The sequence below is a fragment of the Hypanus sabinus genome, chromosome 17, assembly GCF_030144855.1.
Source record: "Hypanus sabinus isolate sHypSab1 chromosome 17, sHypSab1.hap1, whole genome shotgun sequence".
NCBI classification, from domain to species: Eukaryota; Metazoa; Chordata; class Chondrichthyes; order Myliobatiformes; family Dasyatidae; genus Hypanus; species Hypanus sabinus.
The window spans coordinates 25,081,589-25,109,507 of NC_082722.1; the positions used below are offsets into that span (position 1 = coordinate 25,081,589).

The 27,919-nt window shown below is 43.1% G+C and overlaps 1 protein-coding gene and 1 non-coding gene across 2 annotated transcripts; one reads left to right on the forward strand and one right to left on the reverse strand.

Moving 5' to 3' along the window:
* Window positions 1–27,762, forward strand: tmppe (transmembrane protein with metallophosphoesterase domain). The gene is made up of 5 exons (XM_059992699.1): window positions 1–2,777; window positions 12,518–12,628; window positions 20,554–20,719; window positions 24,090–24,229; window positions 25,728–27,762. Exons 1-5 carry the CDS (start codon window positions 2,081–2,083, stop codon window positions 25,916–25,918), a joined length of 1,305 nt encoding a protein of 434 aa, XP_059848682.1. The 5' UTR covers window positions 1–2,080; the 3' UTR covers window positions 25,919–27,762.
* Window positions 1,546–1,628, reverse strand: trnal-cag (transfer RNA leucine (anticodon CAG)). Its single transcript has one exon. It is a non-coding gene; the product is annotated as a tRNA-Leu (tRNA).
* Window positions 27,763–27,919: the final 157 nt, after the last annotated feature.

A 27,919-nucleotide genomic window follows, 5' to 3' on the forward strand; every position in this document is an offset into this window, starting at 1 on the left:
CTGTCTTTATTTCAAAAACGGTAGGAGATGCAGGTCTACTTGTCCTGCTCCTTCTTATTCAATTGTCCCCTGTGCCAAAACTCAACAACGACCAGCACAAAGACAGAACACTGACAGCGCGCCAGTATGCGGAGCACGTTATTTGATCTGGAGCGCATTTTTTATTTTGAGAACGTACGTGCACCTGCGCACTACTCATGTCCATCACTTAACAGAAGTGACATGTAACATGTAAGGCTTATTGAAAAAAATATTTTCAAATGCATTTTTACATAACACAATGAAGAAACTTACTTTTAATTTCAGTGGGAACAGTGTTGTTGGTCTCCCTTTTTAGCCAGCGCATCAAAGTCTGGATTTAGTTTTGTTGTGGCGATTCTCAGGATGGATCTGAGGTGTTGGTCAGTTAACTTGGATCTGTGGCTGGCTTTGTTAATGTTTGTTGATGTTCATGACGCTGAACGCCTGTTCACACAAATAGGTCAAGCCGAACAAAGAGTAAAGCACAAATGTGGAGTAATACGCTGCACCTCAACAAAGGTCAATGTATATAGAGTGTGTCATCTATTGGGAAAACACCAGAATTGCGGGGAAAAAACGTTAACAAGGTTTATTAATATAATTTCATCAGGTTCTGCGGGCCGGATTAAAAAGCTTAATGGGCCGCATATGGCCCGCGGGCCGTAATTTGCCCATGACTGCTCTGGAACCTCTCCCGTCCCCATTGATGATGCAAAGATCACTGCCAGAGGCTTAGCAATCTCCTCCCTTGACTCCCACAGCAGCCTGGGATATATCTTGTCTATTCCCAGTGACGTATCCAACTTGGTGCTTTCCAAAAACTCCAGAATATCTTCTTTCTTAATGTCTATATGTTCAAACTTTTCAGTCTGCTGTAAGTCATCCCTACAATCGCCAAGATCCTTTTCCATTGTCATTAAGTACCTCAGCTATCTCCTCCGGTTCCATACACACTTTTCCACTGTTGCACTTGATTGGTCCTATTCTCTCACGTCTTATCCTCTTGCTCTTCACAGACTTCACAATATCAATAACTCCCATAATCCTAAAGATTTCCCTCTGATTGGTGAGAATTCATGGGTATGAAACCAAAATGTTTAAACATTTCAAATTGCTTGTTTTTTTTTTAAAAAAAAAGCAAAAATAAACTGCAGAATCTGATAACTGGAAATAAAATGAGAAACATTCGGAAAAGTTGACAACATTTAAGAGGGGTGGCGGAGGGAGTGTAGTGGGAGGATGGTGATGAAACAATCAAAATGTAATCCTGCAACTGGTTGTATTGAATGTTGGTGTTGGAATAAAAATCAGTGGTTGAAAAAAGTTGACACCATTTCATTGAAACTGAAAATTATGATAAGCTGATTCTAAGTTAGAAATACAATAAACATATGTAGGTGTATCTACAAACATTACTATTAATTTAAGTACAACAATCATCAGTTTACTGTGTTTCCTATTTTATGTAAATAAATTAATTAACCCTGTATAAATAAATGTACGGGGGTAGACATTAAAAACTACTGTCAGGAGTGGGATTCGAACCCACGCCTCCAGAGGAGACTGCGACCTGAACGCAGCGCCTTAGACCGCTCGGCCATCCTGACGCGCTGGCAATCATCTACTAAAACCGATTTGAAGTCTGTTGATAAATTGATTATTCTAAACATTGACAATACCAGCGAGAAACAGTCTTATAACTAGTTCCTTTCACCCGCAATATTCCAGAGTATCTTTTAACTGCTCGCAATTCTTCGACTATCTGAAACTGCCTTACACCCTGAATAATATTTCCCTTCTCTCCATGAGCGTACTTTTGTAATTATTCAGTCAGACTTCCATCTGGTGATGGCGGATACTGGGGGAGTTTACCTGGCAGCGCAAGGGGAAAGAGGGCCGGATCTCATTGTCGCAACACTGGCAGTGTGGCTGGGCAGAGCCGCCCGGCGCTCCGGCTCTTCCCGCACTGCCCGTCACCCGAGGGCGAGGAAATCGCACTCCTTCACCGGAGGTTATGTAACCTTCCGAGAGCAGGGAAAGCCGCTGGAAGACGGGGAAAATGCTGGCAATTGGCAGGCTGCCCTGGGAAATCCGCGTGTCACTCTGCGCCGCTGTTGTGTTTTTGTCCATGGTCGTCAGCAGGAGTTTGAGAGACTACTTTGATCAATCCACACTGCTAAAGTTGTACCGGGTTCAGTTTCTGCTGTTTGTCAACATCCTCCTGTCGATCGGGTCGCGGTACATCTGGAAGAAGACCGTGTCGGGCCTGCAGACCTCCTGCAACAACGCCAAGTGTTTTACCGGCTGGAAAATCACTGTCGCGGGGTTTCTACTTCTAGCTCATTCCAGTTTTATTTCTTTGCTGACTCTGGTGTCAGAGGAGCCTCACATCTTTTCTCTCGTCTGCTACTCCTGCCTAGGAATCTACGTTTTCCTCATTTTCAGCCTGTTTGCGCTCGGGCTGCTGGAACAGGCCCTGAAATTGGTCAGCTTCAGCCGGGCGTCCTCGCACAGTCACAAGCGGAACGCGGTCACCGTGGCCCTGGCTCTGCTGTTCACGGTGGCGTGCACAGTCCTGGGGCTCCTCAACGCACGGCTGCCCCCGCTGATCAAACAGGTGGACGTCTCTCTCCCGAAGCTACCGCAGCCATTCCATAACTTGAAGATGGTTTTGTTGGCTGATATCCATTTAGGACCTACAGTGGGAAGAACCAAACTTGAAATGGTGGTGAAGATGGTGAATGAACTAAATCCAGGTAAACTACACAACTGATTCACCTTTTAAGTTATCGTTAAGAATGTGCTTAAGGGATAAGTCGACGAAGGTTCTCGATCATCTTAAGTCGTTGCTGTGGTAAATCAAGGCAGCCGGGCCTGCTGTGTTGTCTAGAAGGCCACACATCAGGCCCAGCTGCCCTGTCTAGAGGGTAGTAATCTCCGGATTGCTGCCTGTGCCACGTGCCAGTGAGGGTAAGTGTAGGATGCTCTGGAGGATGAACACGTAGCTGAGGAATTGGTGTAGGGGGCAGGGTTTCAGATTTCAGGATCATTGGGACCGCTTCTGGGGCAGGTGGGACCTGCTCAAGAGAGACAGGTTACACCTGAACTACAGTGGGACCAATATACTTGCAGGGAGGTTTGCTAGTGTTATTGGGGAGGGTTTAAACTAGATTTGCAGGGGGGTGGGAACCAGAGTGCCAGAGCAGATAGTGGAACGGGGTAAAAATAAATGATGTTAGAAGTTCATGCAAAGTCCTAAATAGTAAGGTTGTGTGTGGTGGTAATCATCTTCTGAGGTGTGTATATTTCAATGCAAGGAGTATTGTGGGAAAGGCAGATGAGCTGAGGGCCTGGATTAACACATGGAATTATGACATTGTAGCCATTACTGAAACTTGGCTACAGGAGGGGCAGGACTGGCAGCTCAATGTTCCAGGGTTCCAATGTTTCAGACGTGATAGAGGCAGAGGGATGAAGGGTGGGGGGAGGGTGGCTTTGCAAGTCAGGGAAATTATTACAGCAGTGCTTTGGCAGGACAGATTAGAGGGCTTGTCTACTGAGGCCAGATGGGTGGAGCTGAGAAACAGGAAAGGTATGACCACATTAATGGGGTTGTATTATAGACCACCCAATAGTCAGCGAGAATTGGAGGAGCAAATCTGCAGAGAGATAGCAGACAACTGCAGGAGACAGAAGGTTGTGATTGTAGGGGATTTTAATTTTCCACACATTGATTGGGACTCCCATACTGTTAAAGGTCTAGATGGATTAGAGTTTGTGAAATGTGTTCAGGAAAGTTTTCTAAATCAATATATAGATGTACCAACTAGGGAGGATGCAATATTAGATCTCCTAATAGGAAATGAGTTAGGGCAGCTGACAGAAATGTGTGTAGGGGAACACTTTGGTTCTAGTGATCATAACGTCATTAGTTTCATTATCATGGATAAAGATAGATCTGGTCTTCGGGTTGAAGTTCTAAGCTGGAAAAAGGCCAAATTTGAAGAAATGAGAAAGGATCTAAAAAGTGTGGATTGGGACAGTTTGTTCTCTGGCAAGGATGTGATTGGTAAGTGGGTGGCCTTCAAAGGAGAAATTTTGAGAGTGCAGAGTTTGTATGTTCCTGTCAGGGTTAAAGGCAAAACGAATAAGGAACAAACACGAGGAAATCTGCAGATGCTGGAAATTCAAACAACACACACAAAATGCTGGTGGAACACAGCAGGCCAGGCAGCATCTATAAGGAGAAGCACTGCCGACATTTCGGGCTGGGACCCTTCGTCAGGACCCTTGGTTCTTGAGGGATATTGGAACTCTGATAAAGAAGAAGAGAGATATGTATAACATGTATAGGCAACAGGGAGGAAATAAGATGCTTGAGGAGTATAAAAAGAGTAAGAAAATACTTAAGAAAGAAATCAGGAGGGCTAAAAGAAGACGAGGTTGCTTTGGCAGTCAGGGTGAAGGATAATCCTAAGAGCTTCTACAGGTATGTTAAGAGCAAAAGGATAGTAAGGGATAAAATTGGTCCTCTTGAAGATCAGAGTGGTTGGCTATGTATGGAACCAAAAGAAATGGGAGAGATATTAAATGGGTTTTTTGCATCTGTATTTACTAAGGAAACTGGAATGGAGTCTATGGAAACAAGGCAAACAAGTAGGGAGGTCACGGAACTTATACAGATTAAAGAGGAGGAGGTGCTTGCTGTCTTGAGGCAAATCAGAGTAGATAAATCCCCAGGACCTGACAGCGTATTCCCTCGGACCTTGAGGGAGACTAGTGTTGAAATTGCAGGGGCCCTGGCAGATATATTTAAAATGTCGATATCCATGGGTCAGGTGCCGGAGGATTGGAGGATAGCTCATGTAATTCCGTTGTTTAAAAAAGGCTCAAAAAGTGAACCAGGAAATTATAGGCCAGCAAGTTTGACGTCGGTAGTAGGTAAATTATTGGAAGGAATACTAAGAGATAGGATCTACAAGTATTTGGATAGACAGGGGCTTATTAGAAAGAGTCAGCATGGCTTTGTGCATGGTAGGTCATGTTTAACCAGTCGATTAGAGTTTTTCGAGGAAGTTACCGGGAAAGTGGATGAAGAGAAGGCAGTGGATGTTGTATACATGGACTTCAGTAAGGCCTTTGACAAGGTCCCGCATGGGAGGTTAGTTAGGAAGATTCAGTTGCTAGGTATACATGGAGAGGTAGTAAATTGGATTAGACATTGGCTCAATGGAAGAAGCCAGAGAGTGGTAGTGGAGGATTGCTTCTCTGAGTGGAGGCCTGTGACTAGTGGTGTGCCACAGGGATCAGTGCTGGGTCTATTGTTATTTGTCATCTATATCAATGATCTGGATGATAATGTGGCAAATTGGATCAACAAATTTGCTGATGATACAAAAATTGGAGGTGTAGTGGACAGTGAGGAAGGTTTTCAAAGCTTGCAGAGGGATTTGGACCAGTTGGAGGAATGGGCTGAAAAATGGCAGATGGAGTTTAATCCAAACAAGTGTGAGGTATTGCACTTCGGAGGGTCAAACCAAGGTAGAACATATAAAGGAAATGGTAGGACACTGAGGAGTGCAGTAGAACAGAGGGATCTGGGAGTACAGATACATAATTCCCTAAAAGTGGTGTCACAAGTAGATAGGGTTGTAAAGAGAGCTTTTGGTACATTGGGCTTTATAAATCAAAGTATTGAGTAGAAGAGTTGGAATGTAATGGTGAGGCTGTGTAAGACATTGGTGAGACGGAATTTGGAGTACTGTGTGCAGTTTTGGTCACCTAATTACAGGAAGGATGTTAATAAGGTTGAAAGAGTGCAGAGAAGGTTTACAAGGATGTTGCCAGGACTTTGAGAAACTGAGTTACAGAGCAAGGTTGAATAGGTTAGGACTTTATTCCCTGGAGCGTAGGAGAATGAGGGGTGATTTGATAGAGGTGTATAAAATTATGATGGGTATAGATAGAGTGAATGCAAACAGGCTTTTTCCACTGAGGCCAGGGGAGAAAAAACCCAGAGGACATGAGTTAAGGGTGAAGGGGGAAAAGTTTAAAGGGAACACTGGGGGGGGGGGGGGGGGCTTCTTCACACAGAGAGTGGTGGGAGTGTGGAATGACCTGCCAGATGAAGTGGTGAATGCTTTTGACATTTAAGAAAAACTTGGACAGGTATATGGATGAGAGAGGTTTAGAGGGATATGGCCCAGCGCAGGTCAGTGGGACTAGGCAGAAAAATGGTTTGGCACAGCCAAGAAGGGCCGAAAGGCCTGTTTCTGTGCTGTAATGTTCTGTGGTTCTAAGGCGTTTCGCCACTCATCCGAGAGGCTTCTTAAGTACTGACGCCACATCTCCACAATAGTTCACATCTCCATTCAAGCAAAGATAAGACTAATGACCCTCTGTGAACCTTAAACGACCCTCAGACAATTCAGAGCTTACAATCCGGAAAAACTACCCACCGTAGATCGGAACTAACCTCTGGGATGAGTGGCGAAACGCCTTCGAATCCAGACGACACAGCAAGCCCAGTTGCCCTAATTTACCACTGCTTGATAGGCCAAGGTTTAAGTATTACCTCTCACGCAAATGTGTAAGACCTTTTTCTGGTTACACATAACGTGAGGTGACGAGAGATGCACTGTATCCTAATTCGTGGCTGTTCACTGTTTTGTGTCCTGATTTACTACCACACAGCTGTTAGAAGACTGATCAAATTGTGTCTAAACATAGAATAGTACAACACAGGATCACGCCCTTTTGGCCCACAATGTTGTGCTCAACGATTTAAGCAAATGACGCCAAATTAAATTAATCCTTTCTGTCTGCACGTGCTCCATACCCTTCATGTACTGATCTAAGAGCCTCATGAATGTCTTTGCCTCCACTCCCATCCCTGCATTCCAGGCACACATCACTCTCTGGGTAAATTAAAATCCTGCCACGCACAGCTCCTTTGAACTTGGCCCCATCTCACCTTAAATGGCTCTCTACTTCTTTTACTTGACTGTCCACTCCATCCATTTAATTCCTTGAGGAAATAACAGACAGGATAGGCAAAGTGCCTAGGAGTCAGTAGATGCTGTTAACTTGGATTTTCAGTGGAAGACACTAGCAGTAGGCCAAAACTTTGAGTGTCAGTGGGGTAGAAGTGAGTGTTGTTGATATTCCTGAGGAGAAGGTGCTTGGGAAGCTGAAAGGTTTGAAGGCAGATAAGTCACCTTGGACCAGATGGACCACACCTCTGGGTTCTGACAGAGGTAGCTGATAAGATGGTGCAGATATTAGTAATGATCTTTGAAGAATCACTAGATTCTAGAATGGCTCCAGATGATTGGAAAATTGCAAATGTCACTCCACTCGTTAAGAGGGAGGGAGGCAGAAGAAATTAATTTATAGGCCAGTTAACCTGGCTTTAGAGGTTGGAAGTATGTTGGAGTCCATTATTAAAGATGAGGTTTTGGGTTACTAGGGCACATGATAAAATAAGCCATCCATAGTCAACATTTTTTTTCCTTAAAGGGAAATATTGCTTTACACATCTGCTAAAATTCTTTGAGGAAATTACAGGCAGGATAGACAAAAGAGAGTCAGTGGGTGTTGTTTACTTGGATTTTCAGAAGGCCTTTGACTAGGTGCCACACATGAGGCTGCTAAAGACAATACGAACCCATGGTATTACAGGAGAGGTACTGGCATGGTTAGAAGTTTGGTTGACTGGCAGGAGACAGAGTGGAAATAAGGGGGCCTACTCGGGTTGGCTGCCGGTGGCTAGTGGTGTTCTGCAGGGGTTGGTATTGGGACCACTTCTTTTCACATTATATGTCAGTGATTTAGATGATGGAATAAAGACTGTGACCAAGTTTGTGATAGGTGGAGGGAAGCAGGGAATCTACAGAAGGGCAGATTGGAAGAATGAGCAAAGAATTGCATATGAATTGTATTGCGGGGAAATGTATGATCATGCACTTTAGTAGAAGGAACAAAGGTGTAGACTATTTTCTAAACAGAGAAAATACAAAATTCTGAAGTGCAAAGGGACTTTAGAGTCCTTGCTCAGGATTCCCTAATGCAGTTTGAGTTAGTGGTAATGAAGGCAAGTGGAACGTTAGCATTCATTTTGGGAGGACGGGAATAAAAGAGCAAGGTTGTGATTCTGAGGCTCTATAAGGCTTTGGTTCAACCGGGCTTGGAGTATTATGAGCAGTTTTGGGCCTCGTAACTAAGAAAAGACGTGCTGGCATTGGAGTGGGTCCAGAGGAGATTTACAAGAATTATCCCAGGAATGAAAGGATTTGCATGTGATGGCCATTTGAGTGCTCTGGGCCTGTACTCATTGGAGTTTAGAAGAATGAGGAGCATCTCACTGAAACTTCAAATATTGAAAGGCCTAGTTAGAGTGGATTTGGAGAGAATGTTTCCTGTGGTGGGGAGTCTAGAACCAGAAGGCATAGACTCAGAATAGAGTGATGTTGATTTAGAACAGAGGTGAGAAGGAATTTCCTTAGCCAGATGATGGTGAATCTGTGGAATTCATTTCACCAGAAGGCTGTGGGCGTGGTCATTGAGTATATTTAAAGTAAGGTTGATAGGTTCTTGGTTCATCAGAACACCACCTCCCTGGGAGGCACCAGTGCTCAGTGTGATGGAGCTTGAGAAGGCAGGAGAATAAGTTTGAGAGAGTTCATAAATCAGCCATGATTTATTTGGAGCAGACTTGATGGGCCAAGTAACTTAATTCTGTTCCTATGTCTTAATGTCTTTTTCTGTCAATGTCTCTCATCATTATAGAAACTTCTAGCATGTCTCCTCTTAGTCCCTGTCACTGAAGAGAAAACAACCCTCCTCCTCCTCCCCTTTTCCTCGGGTCCACTCTTCTCTCACCTCCCTCTGATGCCCCCTTCTTCTCAAATTGAAGTTCAAGCTGAAGTTTATTGGCATCTGACTGTATAATGCAATCAACTGAACAACATAAAGCTGCACTACAGTACACCAACACAGCCCAAAAAACTAAAATGTTGTACTATAAGTAAGTTAATAAAATATAATTCAAAATGCACGTAGCAAAGTGCAGCACAATTAAACAGTAAACAGCTCGCTGTCCTAGTGATGAGACCTTGGTTGGGCAGGACATTCATTAGTCTCAGCCCTTGGGCTTTTTACCTGCGTTGCTCCCAATAAATGTCACAAATAGGGGTGAGGTAGACCCCAATGATCCTCTGGGCAGTTTTTACTGTCCTCTGTAGGGTTTTGCAGTCCAATGCCCTACAGCTTCCATAACACACAATGATGCGGCCAGACTGGACACTCTGGATGGTGCTCCTGTAGAAAGTTGTTAGAATGGGGTTGAGGAGACTTGCATACCTCAGTCTCCTCAGAAAGTGTAGATGCTGCTGTGCTGCCTTGATTAGTGAGGAGGTGTTATGGGTCCAGGTTAGATTGTCCGTTATGTGCACACGAAGGAACTTTGTGCTCTTTACTCTCTCCATGACAGAGCCATTGAGGTGCAATGGAGAGTGGTTGACCTGTGCCTTCCTGAAGACCACAATCATCTCTTTGGCTTGTCCACGTTGAGACTCAGGTTGTTCTCACACCATTTGACGAACCTCTCTGCCGCCCATATACCATCTCATCGTCGTTGCTGATGAGGCCAGCCGCTGTAGTATCAAGTCAAGTCACTTTTATTGTCATTTCGACCATAACTGCTGGTACAGTGCATAGTAAAAATGAGACAACGTTTTTCAGGACCATGGTGTTACATGAAACAGTACAAAAACTAGACTCAACTACGTAAACAAAAACAACACAGAGAAAGCTACACTAGAGTATGGACCTACACAGGACTGCATAAAGTGCATGAAAACAGTGCAGACATTACAATAAATAATAAACAGGACAATTGGGCAAGGTTTCAGTCCAGGCTTCGGGTGTTGAGGAGCCTGATAGCTTGGGGGAAGAAACTGTTACATGGTCTGGTTGTGAGAGCCCGAATGCTTCGGAGCTTTTTCCCAGACGGCAGGAAGGAGAAGAGATTGTATGAGGGGTGCATGGGGTCCTTCATAATGCTGTTTCCTTTGCGGTTGCAGCGTGTAGTGTAAATGTCTGTAATGGCGGGAAGAGAGACCCCGATGATCTTCTCGGCTGACCTCACTATCCGCTGCAGGGTCTAGCAATCCATCAGTGAACTTGATGATGTGGTTTGAGTTGGATCTGGCAGTGCAGGAGTGAGTCAGCAGTGTGAACAGCCGCGGGCTGAACACGCAACCCTGGGGCAAAATAGTAGTTGGCGTGATGGAGCTTGAGATGTTGCTGCAAACTCTGCCTGAGGTCTTTCCAAGAAGAAGTCCAGGATCCAGTTACAGAGAAGGAAGCAAATAAGGACAGTTTAGCCTCCAATTGTGTTAAACGGCGAGCTGAAGTTGATGCGTATGAAGCAACTTTTTCTCGGTGGGATAGGATGCAGTGGAGGGCCAGGGCTATGGCAGCAGTGGAGCGAAGTGAATGGCAGGCCAACTGGAAAGGGCCCAATGTAGCTGAAGTTGGGATTTTATACAATCCACTACAGCTGCTCAAAGCACGGCATAATTGTTGAAGTCCATGCCACTGTCCCTCAATACCTCGCCAGGTATGTTGTCCGGCCCTGCAGCTTTGTGTGGGTTTACGTGGGCTAGGGTCCTCCTCACCCTCCTCACCTCTGCAGTGGTTATTCAGGGTGCCTGTTCCTCAGGAAAAGGGGGTGCTTTCCTCAATGTCCCATTTAGGGAGGCGTTGCTGTCATTGACAAGCCGGGTGGGCTTTTAATCAGTTATGGTTTGTATATCTTGTCACATGTGCCACGTATTCCTGGTGTCATAAAGTTGTCTGCCGGTTTTCTTTGGAAAGTGTGGCTCTTGCTGACAGAGCCGTCCAGCCCCCTGATCGGAAGGCAGCGTCCTTGTTCCTGAGCAGTGCACAAACCTCTGCAGTCAGCCAGGGTCTCAGGTTTACTCTGACCGTGTAGTGTTTAATCACAGTAACGTGCTCGATGCACTTTCCCATGTAGCCAGTCACCCATCCCACATATTCATCAGTTGACGTCATGATCTTAGGTAGCCACCTCCTAGAAAATGCTTCAGTCTGTGCTTTTGAAACAGTCCTGCAGTGCCAAGGTGGCATCTCCTGGCCACGTCCTGATCTCCCTGAGAACTGGTTTGACAACTGTTTACTACCATTAGTCCCGAGGCATTCGAACACCAGTGCCTATTGATGTAGACACACAGACCTCCTCCACAGGCTGCGCTGGAGGTCGCAGCATTTCTGTCCGCCCGAAAAGAAATTAGGCCTTCTAGCTGGATGGCCGAGTCTGGAATGGAGTCTTGAAGCCATGTTTCTGTCAGGAGTCATGCGCAACAGGCCCTCATTGCCTGCTGGTTCAGACGCGACGCGGGTAATCCAGTTCATTTTCCAGCTGTTACAAGTTAGCGAGTAGAATTGATGGGAACACGGCCCTGCAGGAAACTGCTTTAAGTCTTGCATTAATTCCGGCGTGCTTATCATGCTTCCGAATTTGAGCACACCACTTCCCTAAATTGCTATAGTAGACCGCGGACTGAGAGCCTGCTCTCCATGTTAGGTCATAACTGTTAGCACCTATGTTATTGCGCTTGCTACTGAGGTAGACTTGCAGATTTTCGTGTTCTTAATGTTGAGCAGTGTTTTTCAGTCATCAACACGACAAGAAATTTGATTGGAGCCAGAGTGGCTTTTGTGTCCATGTGCGTTGCCATCTTGTGACCTTGTGCCCTTTATCAGATCAAGAGAAAATCTGCAGATGCTGGAAATCCGAGCAACACACACAAAATACTGCAGGAACTCAGCAGGCCGGGCAGCATCTATGGAAAAAGGTGAACAGTTGACGTTGTGGGCCAAGACTCTTCATCAGGCGTCTTGACCCAAAACATCGTCCGCCTACTCGTTTCCATAGATGCTGCCTGGCCTGCTGAGTTCCTCCAGCATCTTGTGTGTGTTGCCCTTCATCTGATCCCTTTTTCAGCCCTTTACCTTTTACACCTATTGCCTCCAAGCTTCTTTCTTCATCCCCTGCTTCCCCCACCCACCTACCTGACCCCTCACCTAGCTTCACCTATTACTTACGAGCCTGAATTCCTCCTTCTTCTCCCTCCCCACCCTTCCACCTCCTTATTCTAGCTTCTTCTCCATTCCTTTCCAGGACTGATGGAGGATCTTGGCCTGAAGCACTGACTGTTCATAGATGCTGCCTGATCTGCTGAGTCCTCCAGCATTCTGTGTGCGTTACGCAAGTTTGCCCAACCTCACTAGTCATATGTGCTCTCTAATCTAGGTAGCATCCTCGTAAACCTCCTCTGCACCCTCTCTAAAACATCCACATTCTCTTTGTTTGTAACCTTAGATAGTTATTTAATTGCATTGTATATTATGTCTTGTTCAATATACATTTGAAATAGAGCACTTTTTATGTTAACAACTGCACATTTTTCAGATATCATCGTGATAGTGGGTGACCTGACTGACTCCCAGGTAGTCAACCTCAGAACTGCCACAGAGCCTCTCAGACAGCTGAAGCCAAAATTGGGGACGTACTTTGTTACAGGTAACAGTTGTCTTTATTTGATTAGTAGCGTCAATGCCAGCCGTTGTAAGTGAGAGAGAGAGAAATAAATCCTTGGGAATGTAGAAATTAGACCTGTAGGTTATTATCTTCAAAGCCCCAGCATGCAAAAGTTCAAGTTGCCAAATCAGACAGTCCAGGAAGGTAGAATGACCTGTAAAGGTGCCAGCCATCTGAGATAGCAGCTCATTGTGTGGAAGTTACAGCTTCAACTGTAGATCTTTTGTGGAAATGCCTCATGCAGGTTGCTTTGATGGAAGAAAGTAACAAGCACTTACAGGGCAGGGAGCATTCGCCTGAGAAAATAAGCATAATAAAACTTCACACTTATCTGTGTCTCCACAGTAGTTTTGTCTGGGCTTCGTGGTAAGTGACCATAAAATCACCTTGTGAGCTTGAAAGGCTTGCCTTGTCTCTCGGTGCACGTCAACTGGCACTGATCTTCAGTGGCTTGTTATCAACGGCCATGTAATTTCCTCCAGACACCGTTCTAACCTCACCAAGAAATGCAAGTCACTTATCTAAAATCTTTACTGATTACCCTGAAATGGTTAAAAGGTTGTGAAATTAATGTTCAGAAAGGACCTGTTCTCAGAGTAACCACAAAAGGACATTTACAAGGGGTTAAACTAGCAATTTATAAAATCTGATCAGATTTTGCCTGCCTTCCCGTACATTGGTCCCTTACCAGAGTGCATATCGCTGGAATCAGTCCACTGATGATGCAGTAGCCTCTGCCCTCTACTCATTCCTGTCCACCTGGAGGATAGGAATGCCAACACAGGCAGAGGGAAGTGTTCAGACCCAAGGACAGTTTACCCACCAGCTTCTGAGGAATGATTTTATTGAAAACTGAACTGAAGTTGATTAACAGGAGTCCCCATTCTCCAGGTGGACAAGGAATGAGTAGAGGGCAGAGGCTATCGCATCATCAGTGAACCGATTCCAGAGAACTGCAATCTGGCAGGGGTCCAATGTAGTGAGAAGACCCGCAAAGTCATATCAGTTTTTGTAAATTGCTAATTTAACCGCTTGTCAAGTCTTCTCTGTGGATTCCTTACAATAACAGAGTGCTTACAGAGAGCTGGGAAGGGAAGTTCTGTATTTCATCAACCTGACATAAAATTTCCTGTAGCAGCTACTTGCAGACAGGCTAAAAGCTGCTGAGAGGCTAAGTGAGGGATTATCACTCTTCCAACTTGACATAATTCCAGGTTGAAAAAGTACGATTAATCCTTTATTACAAACCAGCTATAAAACTATTCGGTTCTTCTTTAATTCATGTAAAACAAAGACGAGCAAGAAGAGCGTAATTGTATCAAATTAAAACAAGGAGAGCAGTCAAGGACAAGTGTAATTGGATCAAATTCAAATAAAGACGAGCGGTCAGTAGGCGGTCCTTACTCTCCCCTCTCTATGCCGCCAGGCAGGTGAACGGGTGACTATATTCATTTATTTCTACCACCACCCAAATCCAGTGACGAATTACCTCAACCCAGAGTGAATACAGACTAGAAAGAGATACCAGAAGCACTTTGCCATTTGAAACTGAGTGGAAATGGTCCTTGCTTTGCCTGTCTGAGCTGTTATTGAAAGAGCAACGAAGGAGGTTGTTATGCAATGCCCTGCATGTGTCAATTAAACATTTGCTTCTAAGCCAAAAGCAAAACACTGCTGATACCGGGAATTGACAAACTAGAATGGTGAAAGTACTTAGCAGTTCAGGCAGCTGTTCCAGCCACTCGTGTGTACCTCCACATCTGGGTGATAGTGCATTGCCTCACAAACTAGCAGGGCCTGGCTGCAGCTATGTTTGCCATCACATTAAATATTTACTCCTGTAGATGCTCGTTGTGATGGTTGAACACTGCACAAGGTAATCTCCTTCACACTCTATATGTTAAATGAGCTAATATCCGTAACACAGGGGTTATACTATACATGTCTTGATGCAGACTGAGCAGTAATCATGGGAATCTTTGTGTAATAAACAATGCACGGGGCTTGCAGTGACTGGAAAGGAAGGGGAAAGAAGCTGGAATAAGAAGGTGGGGGGTGGGTGAGGGGAAGGGGTGCGAGTTGGAACATGGGTGGAGATGAGGTGAGAAGCTGGGAGGTGACAGGAGGAAGAGAAGAAGAAGGCATGGTGGTATAGTGGTTAGCACAATATTTTACAGTACCAGCATCCCGGGTTCCATTCCCGCCGCTGCACGTAAGCAGTCTGTACGTTCTCCCCATGAGCACGCAGGATTCCTCAGTTGGTAGGTTAATTGGTTCATGTAAATTGTCCTGTGATGAAGCTAGCATTAAATTGGACGATTGCTGGCAGGCGCGGTTCAAAGGGCTGATTTCCAACAATCAATCAATAAGGAATCCAATAGAGGAGAGGCTCCAGAGGGTGGTGATAGACAGGACTGCAGAAGGGTCAAGAGGGGAAACAAAATGGAGAATGGAAAACGAGAGCAGGAGGAGGAGGAGGGGTAATAAATTATCGGAATTAGAGAAATCTGTGTTCACGCTGTCAGGTTGGCGGCTACCTAGAGGAAGCATGGAAGAAAAGTAAGGAGGTATGAGATGTTGCTCCTCCAGCCCGAGAGTGGCCTCATCATGCAAGTGGAGGAGGCCACGGACAAACACATGGGAATGGAATGAAAATGCTTGGCTACCACCAAATCCTGCCTTTTGCAGGCAGAGCAAATGTGCTGATACAGTGTATCAGGCCTCACTGATGTCGAGCAGATTGTACCGGGAGTATTGGAACCAGATCTCCCAACAGACTCACGGGTGAAGTGTTGCCTCATCTGGGAGGGCAGTTGGTGGTGAGGGAAGAGGTGAATGGGCAGGCATGCTGCTTGCAGGAGTAAGTGTCAGGAGGGAGATCAATGGGGAGGGGATGAATGGACAAGAGAGTGATCCCCGCAGAGTGTGCAGGAGGGAGGGAGGTAAAGAAGTGTTTAGTGGTAGAGTCCACTACCACTTGATGTGGGCAGTTGTGGAGGCTGATGTACTGGATGTGGGGTGGTAGGTAAAAATGAGGAGAACTCTATCCCTGTTATGGCGGTGGGAAGATGAGGTGGGTGAGGGCAGATGTTTGGCAAAGGAAAGTGACATGGGTGAGGGCAGCAACAATGGTAGTGGAAGGGAAACCACATTCTTTGAAGAAGGAGGACATCTCAGATTTCTGGAATGGCAAGCCTCTTCCTGAGAACAGATGTGGTGGATATGGAGGAACTAAAAAAAAGGGAATGATATTTCTACAAGTGACAGGATGGGAAGAGAAACACTGATCTCTCTTATTCCCAATTCTGGCTCCTCTCTTAACTCTTCTCATACCCTCAGCTTCCCATCACCTCCCTTTTCCTTACCTTTCTCCTATGTTCCACCCTCCTCTCCTATCAGAATCCTTCTTCTTCAGTCCTTTACCATTCCTACCTATCACCTCCCAGCTTCTGACTTTATCCCCACACACTTACCTTCCCTTTCACCTGGCTTCACCTGTCACATGCCAGCTTGTGCTCCAACCCCACCACCCCAACTTCTTAATCTGGCTTCTTCTCAACTTCTTTTCCAGTCCCGATGAAGAGTCTCGGCCCAAAACGTCAACCTTTTATTCCTCTCCATAGATCCTGTTTGACCTGCTGAGTTCCTCCAGCATTTTGTTTGTGTTACTCTGGATTTTCAGCATCTAAAATAACTCTTGTGTTTAAAATTAGACCTAGGTTTTAAACATGCATAACCATCTGTGCTGACTAAACCAGTTTTAAGAACGTTAATCCTTAAAATTTATCACCATTCAAGTTCAAGTTCAAGATTATTGTCATTCAATCTTACCTATGTATATAGCTAAACAAAACATTGCTTCTTTGGGGTAAAGTGCTAAAAACATTCAGTCCACATCACAGGCCCTTCGTATTATGAAGATGTAACAGAACTGAACTACAGGAAAAGAGACCATTCAGCCCTTGAAAGCCTCATTCCCCAGCAATTTCTCCACATCCTTCCAATTATTTTCTCCTTCAAATATTTATCCAATTACCCTTGTCAGGCAGTGCATTCCAGATACTAAATGCAACTGGTGTTACAGTGATTTCCTGCATGATGTCTCTGGTCTTCACTGATTGGCTATCACAGATAAGAAAAGGAAGTAGAGCTTAAACTGACAACTATGTGCAACTTAAAGTGAGTCATCAAGAAAATGCTGTTTTGTATTGTTGGGGAAGTGATAAATGAGTTCATGGAGAAGTGTTGTGAGTCAGTCAGCAAGGTTCGATGAAGGGAAATTTGTGTAACAATTAGGACGACAAGTGGTATGTTGGAGTTCTTTAAGGATGTGACTAGACCCCTAGATGAATATGCCAATTCATAGGGTTATTGCTGAAGAGAAAAGGCTCATGGGATATGAGTAATATATTAGCGCGAATGGTAGATTGGGTAACAGTCCCCAAACAAGGAGCCTGGCATAGTAGGTAATTTTCGGACTTAATAAACTGTTAGCAGAGGGTTAGCGTCGAGACCTCAACCGTCTGCAGTCAGTTGGATAAAAGGAACAAGTTTACAACATAAGTTTTGGGGAGTGTTGGTAGCTTTTTCCCCTCTGCCATCAGATTTCTGAACATTTCATCAACACAACCTTATTCTTTTAGCACCATATATTCATTGAGTAATTTAGAGTAATTTTATGTCTTTGCTACTGTAAAACAGCAAATTTCATGTTAAGACATGATTCTAATGGGGAGACAATTGTGGAAATCTAGAGCTGGGCAGAGATAAGGTGAAATTTTTCCTCTCATTCCATTTTAGTGCAAAGTGGCCATGGACTGTAGTGATTAAAATTTCCTTTGTTCCATCCACAGCAAGCAGGATTTCCTGGAGACCAACCATTTTAATTCCAGTCCCCACTCCCATTCTGGCATGTTGGTCCATGCCTGCCTCTATTGCCACAATGAGGCCTCTCTCAGCTTGGAGGAGCAACACCTCGCATTCCACCTGGGTAGTCTCCAACCTGAAGGCATGGACATTAATTTCTCTATCTTCTGGTAATTTATCTCCCCTCCCCCTTCTCTCTTCTTCCATTCCTCATTCTAGCTCCCGTCTTACCTCTTCTTTTCTCCTCACCTGCCTATCCCTTCCCCCGGTGCCCCTCTTTCTTCCCACGGTCCATTCTCCTATGAGATTCCTCCTTCTTCAACCCTTTACTTTTTTCACCTATCACCTCACAGCTTCTTCATCTCCACACATTCACCTATCACCTGCTAGCTTCCCCTCCCCCCCCCCACCTTATTCTGGCTTCTTAGAAAGAAACATAGAAAACTTACGTACAGGCATTTCGGCCCATGAAGCTGTGCCGAACTTGACACTACTTTAGAACTACCTAGGCTTTACGTTTAGCCCTCTATTTTTCTGAGCTCCATGTATCCATCCAGGAGTCTCTTAAAAGTCCCTGTTGTTTCCGCTGCTGCCGGCAACCCATTCCATGCACTCACCACTCTCTGCGTTTTTAAAAAAAAAACTTACCCCTAGCATCTCCTCTGTACCTTCCTCCAAGCACCTGAAAACTATGCCGTCTCATTCTAGCCATTTGAGCCCTGGGAAAAAGCCTCTGACTATCCACACGATCAATGCCTCTCGTTATCTTGAACACCTCTGTCAGTTCACCTCTCATCCTCCGTTGCTCCAAGGAGAAAAGGCCAAGTTCACTCAACCTATTCTCATAAGGCATGCTCCCTAATCCAGGCAACATCCTTGTAAATCTCCTCTGCACCCTTTCTATGGTTTCCACGTCCTTCCTGTAGTGAGGTGACCAGAACTGAGCACAGTACTCCCAAGTAGCTGCAACATTACCTCTTGGCTCTTAAACTCAATCCTACGACTGATGAAGGCCAATGCACCGTATGCCTTCTTAACCACAAAGTCAACCTGCTCAGTAGCTTTGAGTGTCCTATGGAGTCAGACCCCAAAATCCCTCTGATTCTCCATACTACCCAGAATCTTACCATTAATGCTATATTCTGCCATCTTCCTCTTTTCTTTCCAGCCTTGATGAAGGGTGTCAGCCCAAAATATCGACTTTACTCCTTTCTACAGATGCTGCCTGACTTGCTGAGTTCCTCCATCATTTTGTGTGTGTTACTCTGGATTTCTAGCATACACAGAATCTCTTGTGTTTGTGATTTAGGCTTTTGCCGGTTTGTTCAAGAACTGAATGGTTGAAGTGAATTGGCTGTTTTTGATGACATGGTCTGTGTGGTGGGGATTTTGATGCTGCCTTCTCGAAGTAGTATCTCTTGGGTAGAGAGGGATGTGCCCATCATGTACTGGGCAGAGAAAACTTCTCTCTGTGGTTCTTGCACATTTGGAGTGCTGTACCAGACCATGATGGAAGCAGTCACAATACTTTCAACGGTACATCTATATCAGTGTTTAGGGAAGACCCACAAAATGCTGGAGGAACTCAGCAGACCAGGCAGCATCTACGGAAAAGAGTACAGTCGATGTTTCGGGCCGAAACCCTTCATCAGGACTGGACTGGAGGGAAAAAAGATGTGTCGGAGTTAGAAGGTGTGGGGAGGAAGAAAGAAACACAAGGTGACAGGAATTTTAGGGTGTTTGATGACGGGCCAAACACCCTGAACCTCCTAAGGAAGTAAGGATGCTGGCATGCCTTCCTTACGATTGCATCTGTGTGCTGGTTCCAGGGCAGGTCATCCAGAAATTCAAATCTGCCGTCTCTCTCCTAGAGGGAACGAGAACTAGAAGGTTTAATTTAAGATGAGAGGGAGGAGGTTAAAAGGGAATTCGTGTATATTTAGGGATACAGTGTGGAGTAAGCCCTTCTGATCCTTGGAGCCCAAGTAACCCCATAACCCTGATTAACTCCAACCCAATTTACAATGACTCTACCCTTCGGGCTGTGGGAGGAAACTGGAGAACCCGGGGAAAACGCACGCATTCCGTGGGGTGAACGCACAGAGGCCCCTTGCAGAACGGTGCTGGAATTGAATTCCAAACTCTGAAACGCCCCAAGCTGTAATAGGGGCATGCTAACCCTTATGCCAACCTGAAGGTTAAATATTTCACCTAAAAAAAATAGTTGGTATTTGGAAGGAGCCACCAGAGGAAGTGGCTGAGGCAGGGACAACAACAGCATTTAAGGGGCATTCCAACAGGTACTTGAATGAGCAGGGCAGGGAGGGATATAGAACTAATACGGCAAGATGGTATTAGTATTAATAAATGTTGGGTCAGCTCAAATGTGATGGGCTGAAGGGCCAAATTCTAAGCTGTACAGCTGTATGGGGCTTTAAAGAAAGGAGGTTTTGTGTTAATGGGATTGCTCCATTGGGAGCTAGCATGGCCTGATGGGCCAAATCACCTGTGCTAAGACACAACAGCTTAAAATTAATGTCCACAGGGAATTGGCATTTACTGTAGAAAGTTTTAATAAAATGCGTAAGAAATTTCAACAAAATTACATTTTGTTTTTTAGCTCCGTGATCATCGACACATGTATTCCCATTGGAATTAATTCAGATTTATTATTGTTCGTACGGTACTTCCTCACCCTGTTTTAGAAGTGGCATTCTGAGCCAGTTAGTTGGGGGCAGTGTATGGAAATGAAGTAATGAACTGTGAGCTGTGCCCACACTAAATGCTGGAGGAACTCAGCAGGCCAAGCATCTTCTATGGAGCAGAGTGAAGTCGATGTTTCAGGCCCAGACCCTTCATCAGTTAACAGTCCTGCTGAAGGGTCTCGGCCCAAAGAGTGGACTGTTTACTCTTCTCCATAGATGCTGCCCGGCCTGCGGAGTTCCTCCAGCATTTTGTGTGTGCTGCTTTGGATTTCCAGCGTCGGCAGACTTTCGTGTGTTTGTAATGAATTGTGTACCATCTTTCTGGATGACTCTCAGGTAACCATGATTATTACAGTGCTGACATCACCAACTGGTTTATGCACCTGCAGTCGTTAAATGTCCGGCCTCTCCACAATGAGCATGTCAGGATTTACAGCCCCACTGGGGACAAGAACTGGTTTTGTCTGGCAGGGGTCGATGACATTGAAGCAGATCTGTTACGGTAAGTTCTTCGTTATGGGTTTTTTATCTGTGTAACTTTGCTAGAGATCAACTTTATTCACTGTATAGATTTATACGTGTTAGGAATCTATTGTGGTGTGCTGGTCAGGATGCAACATGCAACAAAAAGTAACAACATTCAACAATTATAAAGAATTATATAAAAACTATTGGTTAAAGTGTGGATATGGAATAAAATGTGCATAAATACCAGCATGTATTTACTATAAACAGTAATATAAAGATGTGTTTGAAGCGTTCACTGTACAGTGATGGGGGTAATAGACAGAGGGTAGAGGGCAGTGCTAACTAAAATCAGATTAACAATCTAGGGGAAGAAGCTTTTAAGTTAGTGTGTTTTTTTTTATTGTGATAGCCCTATAACGCTTTCCAGCACTATACCCTGCAGTTTGCAAGGTAATGTCTGCAGTTATTTTTTCTTGGCCGCTTCCTCGTCCTGGACACACATAAGTCCTGCGGAGATGATAGACTGCAGCCAAAGACCTTTCGCTGACAGTCCGCTGGAATTTTCTTGCACTGATGTGAAATGCAGTAACTTTTCCAGGGAATTCACATATTCCTGTTCTCCCTCCTCAATACAATCAAAGTGTAACTTATGAAAAATAAATAGTTTTTTTTAAATGTTTGTCCCTTACTAATAATCAATCAGGTGTTCACTGAATTCCAGTGCCAGATTTTGAAAGGATTTTGTCCTAGTGCTATTTGCTTTTCTCAACCAATGTGGCTTTTTTCAACCAATGTGTCTTAAGCCACAGGCATTTTAAGTTCAAAACTCTTTTCTATTCAATAAGGGTAAATATAGCAAAATAAACACTGTGGGTTCTTATCAATCGGAACACATTGGACCAGTTAAGTGCCAGTACATTTTGTCCCAATTAAGTGGCTGCCCCAGTAAACCAGAGTTTCATGGAAATAGTTAAAAAGGCATTAAAAAAGTCAAACTACCGTTTAACTGAATAACAAATTAGGTATTAAAATGAAATACAGAACAAATTAGAACACTATCAATACTACTACAGATAAAACTGTGAACTAACTCCTGATAGTCATCAATGAAGGAATTTGCTGTACATTGCCACATTCTTTTGACTGTAAAGGAACAAAATCAGCATAGCTACCTAGTATAAATAATGGACTGCCTTCATACAATGCTTTCTACATTTGCATCCTCCAAATCTTCATTTTCATTGTGACATTCAAGATGATTGTCAATACCTTCAAATTCTTTGTAGTTCCTAACTTCAGAATCAGGTTTAATATCACTGGCATGTGTTGTGAAATTTTTAATTCAATGCTATAGAAAAAAATAAGTAAGAGTAGCCCCCTTGCCGGGCTCACATACAAACTCGGCTCGTTAGTGAACTCTGCTAACAGCCCTGTGAGAAGGCCACCTTTCATAAACAATATACATCTAGGGTCGGTATGATTTGCGGTTCAACCAACCAGGAATGTCATGATGTTCTGATGAAAGAACCCTCGATTTGAGTGAATGCAGTGTAAACACTGCCCATACACAGTTATTGGTAGACCAGAAATGACAGATTGTACACCATATAAAATTATAAAGAATGTATATTTACTAATTTCAACTTTAACAAACAGTTATTAAGAGAAAGAAAAAACTATAACGGCCCACTACAGTTAAGCCAGTGTAACTGTGAAACTGGATACTCAGGGGTGTATCTCCTACTCACAAATAGACCTTGGGTCCAGCATGAAAACCCATCTTTTTGAACTTCCCTCGAAAACCATCTGGAGCAAGCAGGCCGTCTCTCAGGAGTATCGGCCCTTCCTCCGTGGAGCCGTTTACCTGCACAAAGCACTTCTTTCAGCAGTGCCTCCCCTTGCTACGGCATCCTGGGGCATCTTCCCTCTGCCCTGTACAGTTCCTGCCAAAAAGATCCTGAACCTCTCCGCCCCACTCTCTCTGGAACTTTCTCTCAACTCCACCATCCTGATTGGCTGACACAGCATTCCTAAGTCAAACAGCACTGCTTCTTAGCCAAAACCAAAGGCAAGCAGGTCACAGTGCTTTTGCAGGAGTGCTAAAATGAAATAACTACGGCATAGCAGTAGAAATCTTAACCAGGGCGTAAGTAAATCAATCGCAGTAATATGCATTAAATAGGTAAATTTAAAAATAGTGCAAAAAGAAATAATGATACGAAAGTGAGGTAGTGTTCACGGGTTCAATGTCCATTTAGGAATTGGATGGCAGAGGGGAACAAGCCGTTCCTGAATAGCTGAATAGCATGTGTCTTCACGCTTCTGTACCTCCTTACTGATGGTAACGTGTTGAAGTCATGAAATGATTTCATTTTCACTCCCGGCCGTCTCTGGCACCTCCTGAATGCTTGAAACTGCATTGAACAAAGCAGTTCTGAATTGTATTACTGCTTATTTCTCGCCAACTATCAATAGCAAAAATGTACTGCTTCTTGAACAGAAGGACACACAACTGATGCTATTTTAAAAATGTTTGCTTAAGCATGGTGTAGTGTCTAACACCCACACAACTGCATGAGTTTGCTGCTAGTTAGAAACTGTTCAGCTGCAATGGTATAGTGTCGCAAATAAATGAAGGGAAGCCCGGCTATTTTCTTGATTATTTTTTGTCCTTTAAGAATTTACCGAAATAAGTGATGTCCCAATTAATGGATGGCCCAATTAACTGAAATCCACTGTTACAGAATGATAATAATAATGGGTATCTTCTCTGCAAAGTTTTATTCTTAAGGAAGTGATTAATTTAGTAGAGATGGGAATTTTAATTTCTCATCATACTGGGAACAGCCAGCCTGTTAGTGAGAGGAGAACTTTAGTTTTGTTTTTGCACATTGTATTTGCTCAGTGAATTTGATTCTGCCGTTCCATTTTTCCCGAGTATTGGAGTAGAATTGGTGAGATGATTACGTGCATGCACTGGTTTCATTTAATACACACAGAGACCTCAGAAGAATGAGGTTTGTTACCTCTGAAGTTGGGTAAACTGTCATTAGCCTGCGGAGTCATCAAGACTGACATTTGATTTGCTGATGTTATATTTAGGGTGACAAGGTGTTTTATAAAAACTGTCAATGAGTAAGATGTTGGCGAAAGGTGTATGCTTTCCTTTGCTCTCAATTAGAATCAGGAAGTAATTTGTGTAGGCAATATATTTTGACAGTTTAAACATAAGCTTGCATTTCAAGAGTTAGAAGATGCAGAGTCTACAACTTGCTTTTGAAGAGCCTGGAGGCAATAAGAAAGTATGTTAGAGCATCCAACAGGAGAAACAAGACATGGGGCTGCCAGGTCAGTACATCAGGTGATAGTGGTCTCGTAGCTTGACTGTTGCCATTTCTGTGCAGGTATCCTGGACACGGTATGGATTTAAAGAAAGCATTGGATGGCTGCAGTACTGAAGATACAATAGTACTGTTAGCACACCAGCCAATAGCTGCCAAACGTGCCCTTCAAAGCAGACCAGATATCAGCCTGGTTCTCTCCGGTACGAAAATACATCTAATTAACCATGTGTTTTAAAGAAAAGCTATCGATTTAACATGAATAAATGTAATAAAAACATCTTGGACTACAAAGTCACTTAGTGTTAATATTAAACTTGGTGTTATTCTTTTACCTTAAATCTGTCCAATCTATCCAGCACCCCACTAGCCCCAACCCTCCACTTACTGTTCTCTACCCACATTCCACACAAATAACTGACCCGGTCTGGTCTGTACCAGACCACGGCAAGTATCAGCATTGCTGACTGGCTGACAGAGTGGTGAATTAATAATAGTCTGATACTGTCACAACATTCTATGTTGCAAAGTGTGACAGGCTCTATAATAGGATTGTGTAGTACTATTCATGTGGTTTATGAGTACACTCCCCACACTGATCTCACAAATACTAAGTACGTCTCTGTTGGCAGTTGGCAGCAGTTGGAAGCCAGCAGACAAGTTTTGAACTGGAAAAGTTTTGTAAAACTTCCATAGAGTCTGTTCTACGTGGCCTCCAAAGACATTGATCGTTTTCATCTGTGCTAAACAATTTATGCAACAAGAAGTACATAAAATGTGCAATGCTTCTGACTTATGGGAAGCTCGTGGGGGCCAAGTGTACGGATTGGTAGGATATAGATTTGCACATTACTGCTAATGTGTGTGGACATCTTAGACAAGAAGGGAGTTAATTGAAAGAATGGCAGTTTTGTCTGTTGTCTGTCTGTGGAAGGGTAATGGGGCTGGTGTGAAAGTAGGATTTGAGGGTGTCGTCTTATGCTATAGATGATGTGTAGCAAAGCAGAACCAAGTGATGAAGAGGGATAAAGTGAAGCAAAAAAGTTATATAGCATTTGGAAAAACTCAACTGTGAAGCCCCGAGGATCCTACTTTCAATTGTGGTCTGTTCTGGATTACTTGGTTTTAACCAGGGTAATAAATACTCACCATCTTGGGTAATGGGGGGAAAAAAATGTCTGGTAGATATCCAATTCTTGTTATCCAATGAGTTTCCCTTTGTGGGCATCTCATTGGACATAAACATGCTTGCAAGCAAAACCTTCTCATTCTTGACTCCAGATGAGTAAGTTAGCCAAAATAATTGTTTAATTTTTAATGGATTTTTTTTTGTGGAGTTTGTGAGGATGGTTATGTTGACAGAAAGTGTGGTTAGGGTTTAGGAGCAGGGATGTGGGGGTATTAGAGGATTATCTGGGGGAGCCCACACAGTTATTGAAAGAACGTGCAAACTCTGCACAGACAGATGAGACCTCCCACCATGAGGGAAGATGCATGAAAGTTTCCAGTTCCAAATTGAATACATTCTGTATCAACAAAAGCTCTGTATCATTAATGTAGTTGGCATTATATAATATACCCACAATATATACAATATTTCCTGACTTAGCTTAAACTTTTTTGGTTTAAATAAATGTTAATGTTTATGGTTAATAGTATTAATCTAATACCTAAACTCATTTTTATTGTTCTTTTCAACAGGTCATACCCATGCCGGACAGATTTTTCCTCTTTCGATTTTTGCCTATTTGTTTAATCCATACTTTGAAGGTCTCTATAAAACTGTTGAGAACAGTTTAGTGTATGTAACACCTGGGACAATTTACTATGGAATTCCAATGAGACTAGGAAGCAGAGCAGAAATAACAGAGCTCATTTTTAAGACTGAATGATACCACTGTCTTGATTCATGAATGTTAACACTGATGTGTGTAAAGAATAAGTAGGTAATTAACTAGCTTATATAACAGCTAAAATCATCAATTAATTGTTCTGAAGAGATCAAAATATACTGTACAGTCAATGCCTGTGACTGCACTAAAGTTGATGTGTTTTAAGACTACAGATGCAAAGCAAAGATGGAGATGCAAAGCAGTCCTTATGGGATTTACATTTCTGTGCTTTCCTTCTGTCTGTGGTCTTCAAGTATCATAAGGGGCCTGCACTTAACCAATTACCTCCCACCCCCTTGTGCAGATTATTTGGGGATCAAAGACCCTTCTGTCCACACCTTCACCCACAGCTGCATGATGAAGCCGGAAAGTCAATGTGTGGAAGATTCTGCCTATAGATTGACTTTCACAGCATAAAGCACTGTTCAGGAAACTAAATGGAAAATATTCAATACCTCGTAATCTTAATGTGAGTGTTTATTCTCATTTAGTTAACCTCCATTAAATTCCAAATCAAAAATGTTCCTTTGAATTTTTTTTCGTTTGTATTTGATATTTGTCGAAAGTACTGTAATTGTTACTGTGGTTTATTAATGCCATAAATTATTTGTAATTGTGAGTGCCTATCAATAAGATGTAATGCTAATTGTTGCACTATTTATCAACAGCTGGTATATAAATGCTTGAGATTGCTCCTCTTCTCTTAATATGACTTCCAATTATTTGTCCTAACTTTATATACTTTTGAATATATTGCAATCTATTGGAAATACTTTGTGCTTCCTGACAGTAGGAAGCAATAATATTGTTCCATCCTTTAGGAGGATTGTCATACTTTTTAAGGAAGGTAGGCCATATGGAAAAAAGATGTCTTTGTGCTGGTTTTAATTTGCCCGTCGGTTACCAAACACTATCAGTTGCTGCATGAAGAAGATTGCACGTCCTTGTCCCTGTAACCATCAGCACTAAGTGTGTTAAAACATGAATAAATCTATATGATTGACAGTAGTAAATGAAAACAAGGAGATCACAGCAACTGGGCCAGGCCACAGAAAGCAACATGAGCATTCCAATCTGATCGAATCACTTCACTTCTTCAGACATCTGAGTCAGTTTGCATTAACAATTAAAATGGTCAAAAGATGAAGGAACAGCTGATTTGAATGAAATAACTTCGTGCACGCATAAACATTATGCAATTTTCAATATCCTAATGAAAGGAGAGGTTAAAGCAGCCAAACGTACTAATTTGTAAAAGTAAACAGTTTTCTTGTAAATCTAAGAAAGAACAGAAAATGTAAAGATGGGTGAATATTTTACTATTTCAGCTGTCATTAGAACATGGTTGTTTCAAACATTGACAAGAGGCACTATGTTAGAGATTAATCTTCAGTTTTATGTGTTGCATTTTTGTGCATTAATGTAGAATGGATGCATTATATTCTGCTGATGAAATTCATGTCAATCAAAATCAAAAAAACTGAATATCAGAAGCAGAGTACGTAGGTGTATGGTACTACATTTCACTTCTAAGCCCACCGTGACAATGGAAACATTTCTGTGCCTTTGCATTGTTCAATTTGCACGTTTCCCCTTCTTAATCGTATTATTTAAATACAGAACACACGTTACTTTTATACCCTCAAAGGAAATTAGAATAAACAAATTTGACCTGATATCAGGAACATTGCAAAGAGCTGCCACTGCTGAATGTTTTTGCCAAAGACAAGATTAAATTTGTTAAGTTTAATCTGAATTTCTGTGGAGCTGAATAGTGTTCACCAAAACTGTTGTGTTTATTTTCTCTGGACTAATAAATTTGACTCTGTCAAAACTAAACAGTATTTTCTGTGTCTGAAATAAGTTTTGTTATCCACTTACCAATCTGAGAGATTTAATATGAATCCTGGGCAATGTGCACATAAAGTATTTTTAAAATGTTTACTTGTTTGCAAGGTGTGAACATTATTGCCATACTAAATTTATTGTCCATCCATAATC

Excerpts from the sequence above, each read along its gene's own strand:
- tmppe (XM_059992699.1), top strand. The coding sequence starts at position 2,081 with ATGCTGGCAATTGGCAGGCTGCCCTGGGAAATCCGCGTGTCACTCTGC. Across the intron at positions 2,778-12,517 it reads GGTGAATGAACTAAATCCAG|ATATCATCGTGATAGTGGGT; the intron begins GTAAACTACACA and ends CACATTTTTCAG. Across the intron at positions 20,720-24,089 it reads ATTGAAGCAGATCTGTTACG|GTATCCTGGACACGGTATGG; the intron begins GTAAGTTCTTCG and ends ATTTCTGTGCAG.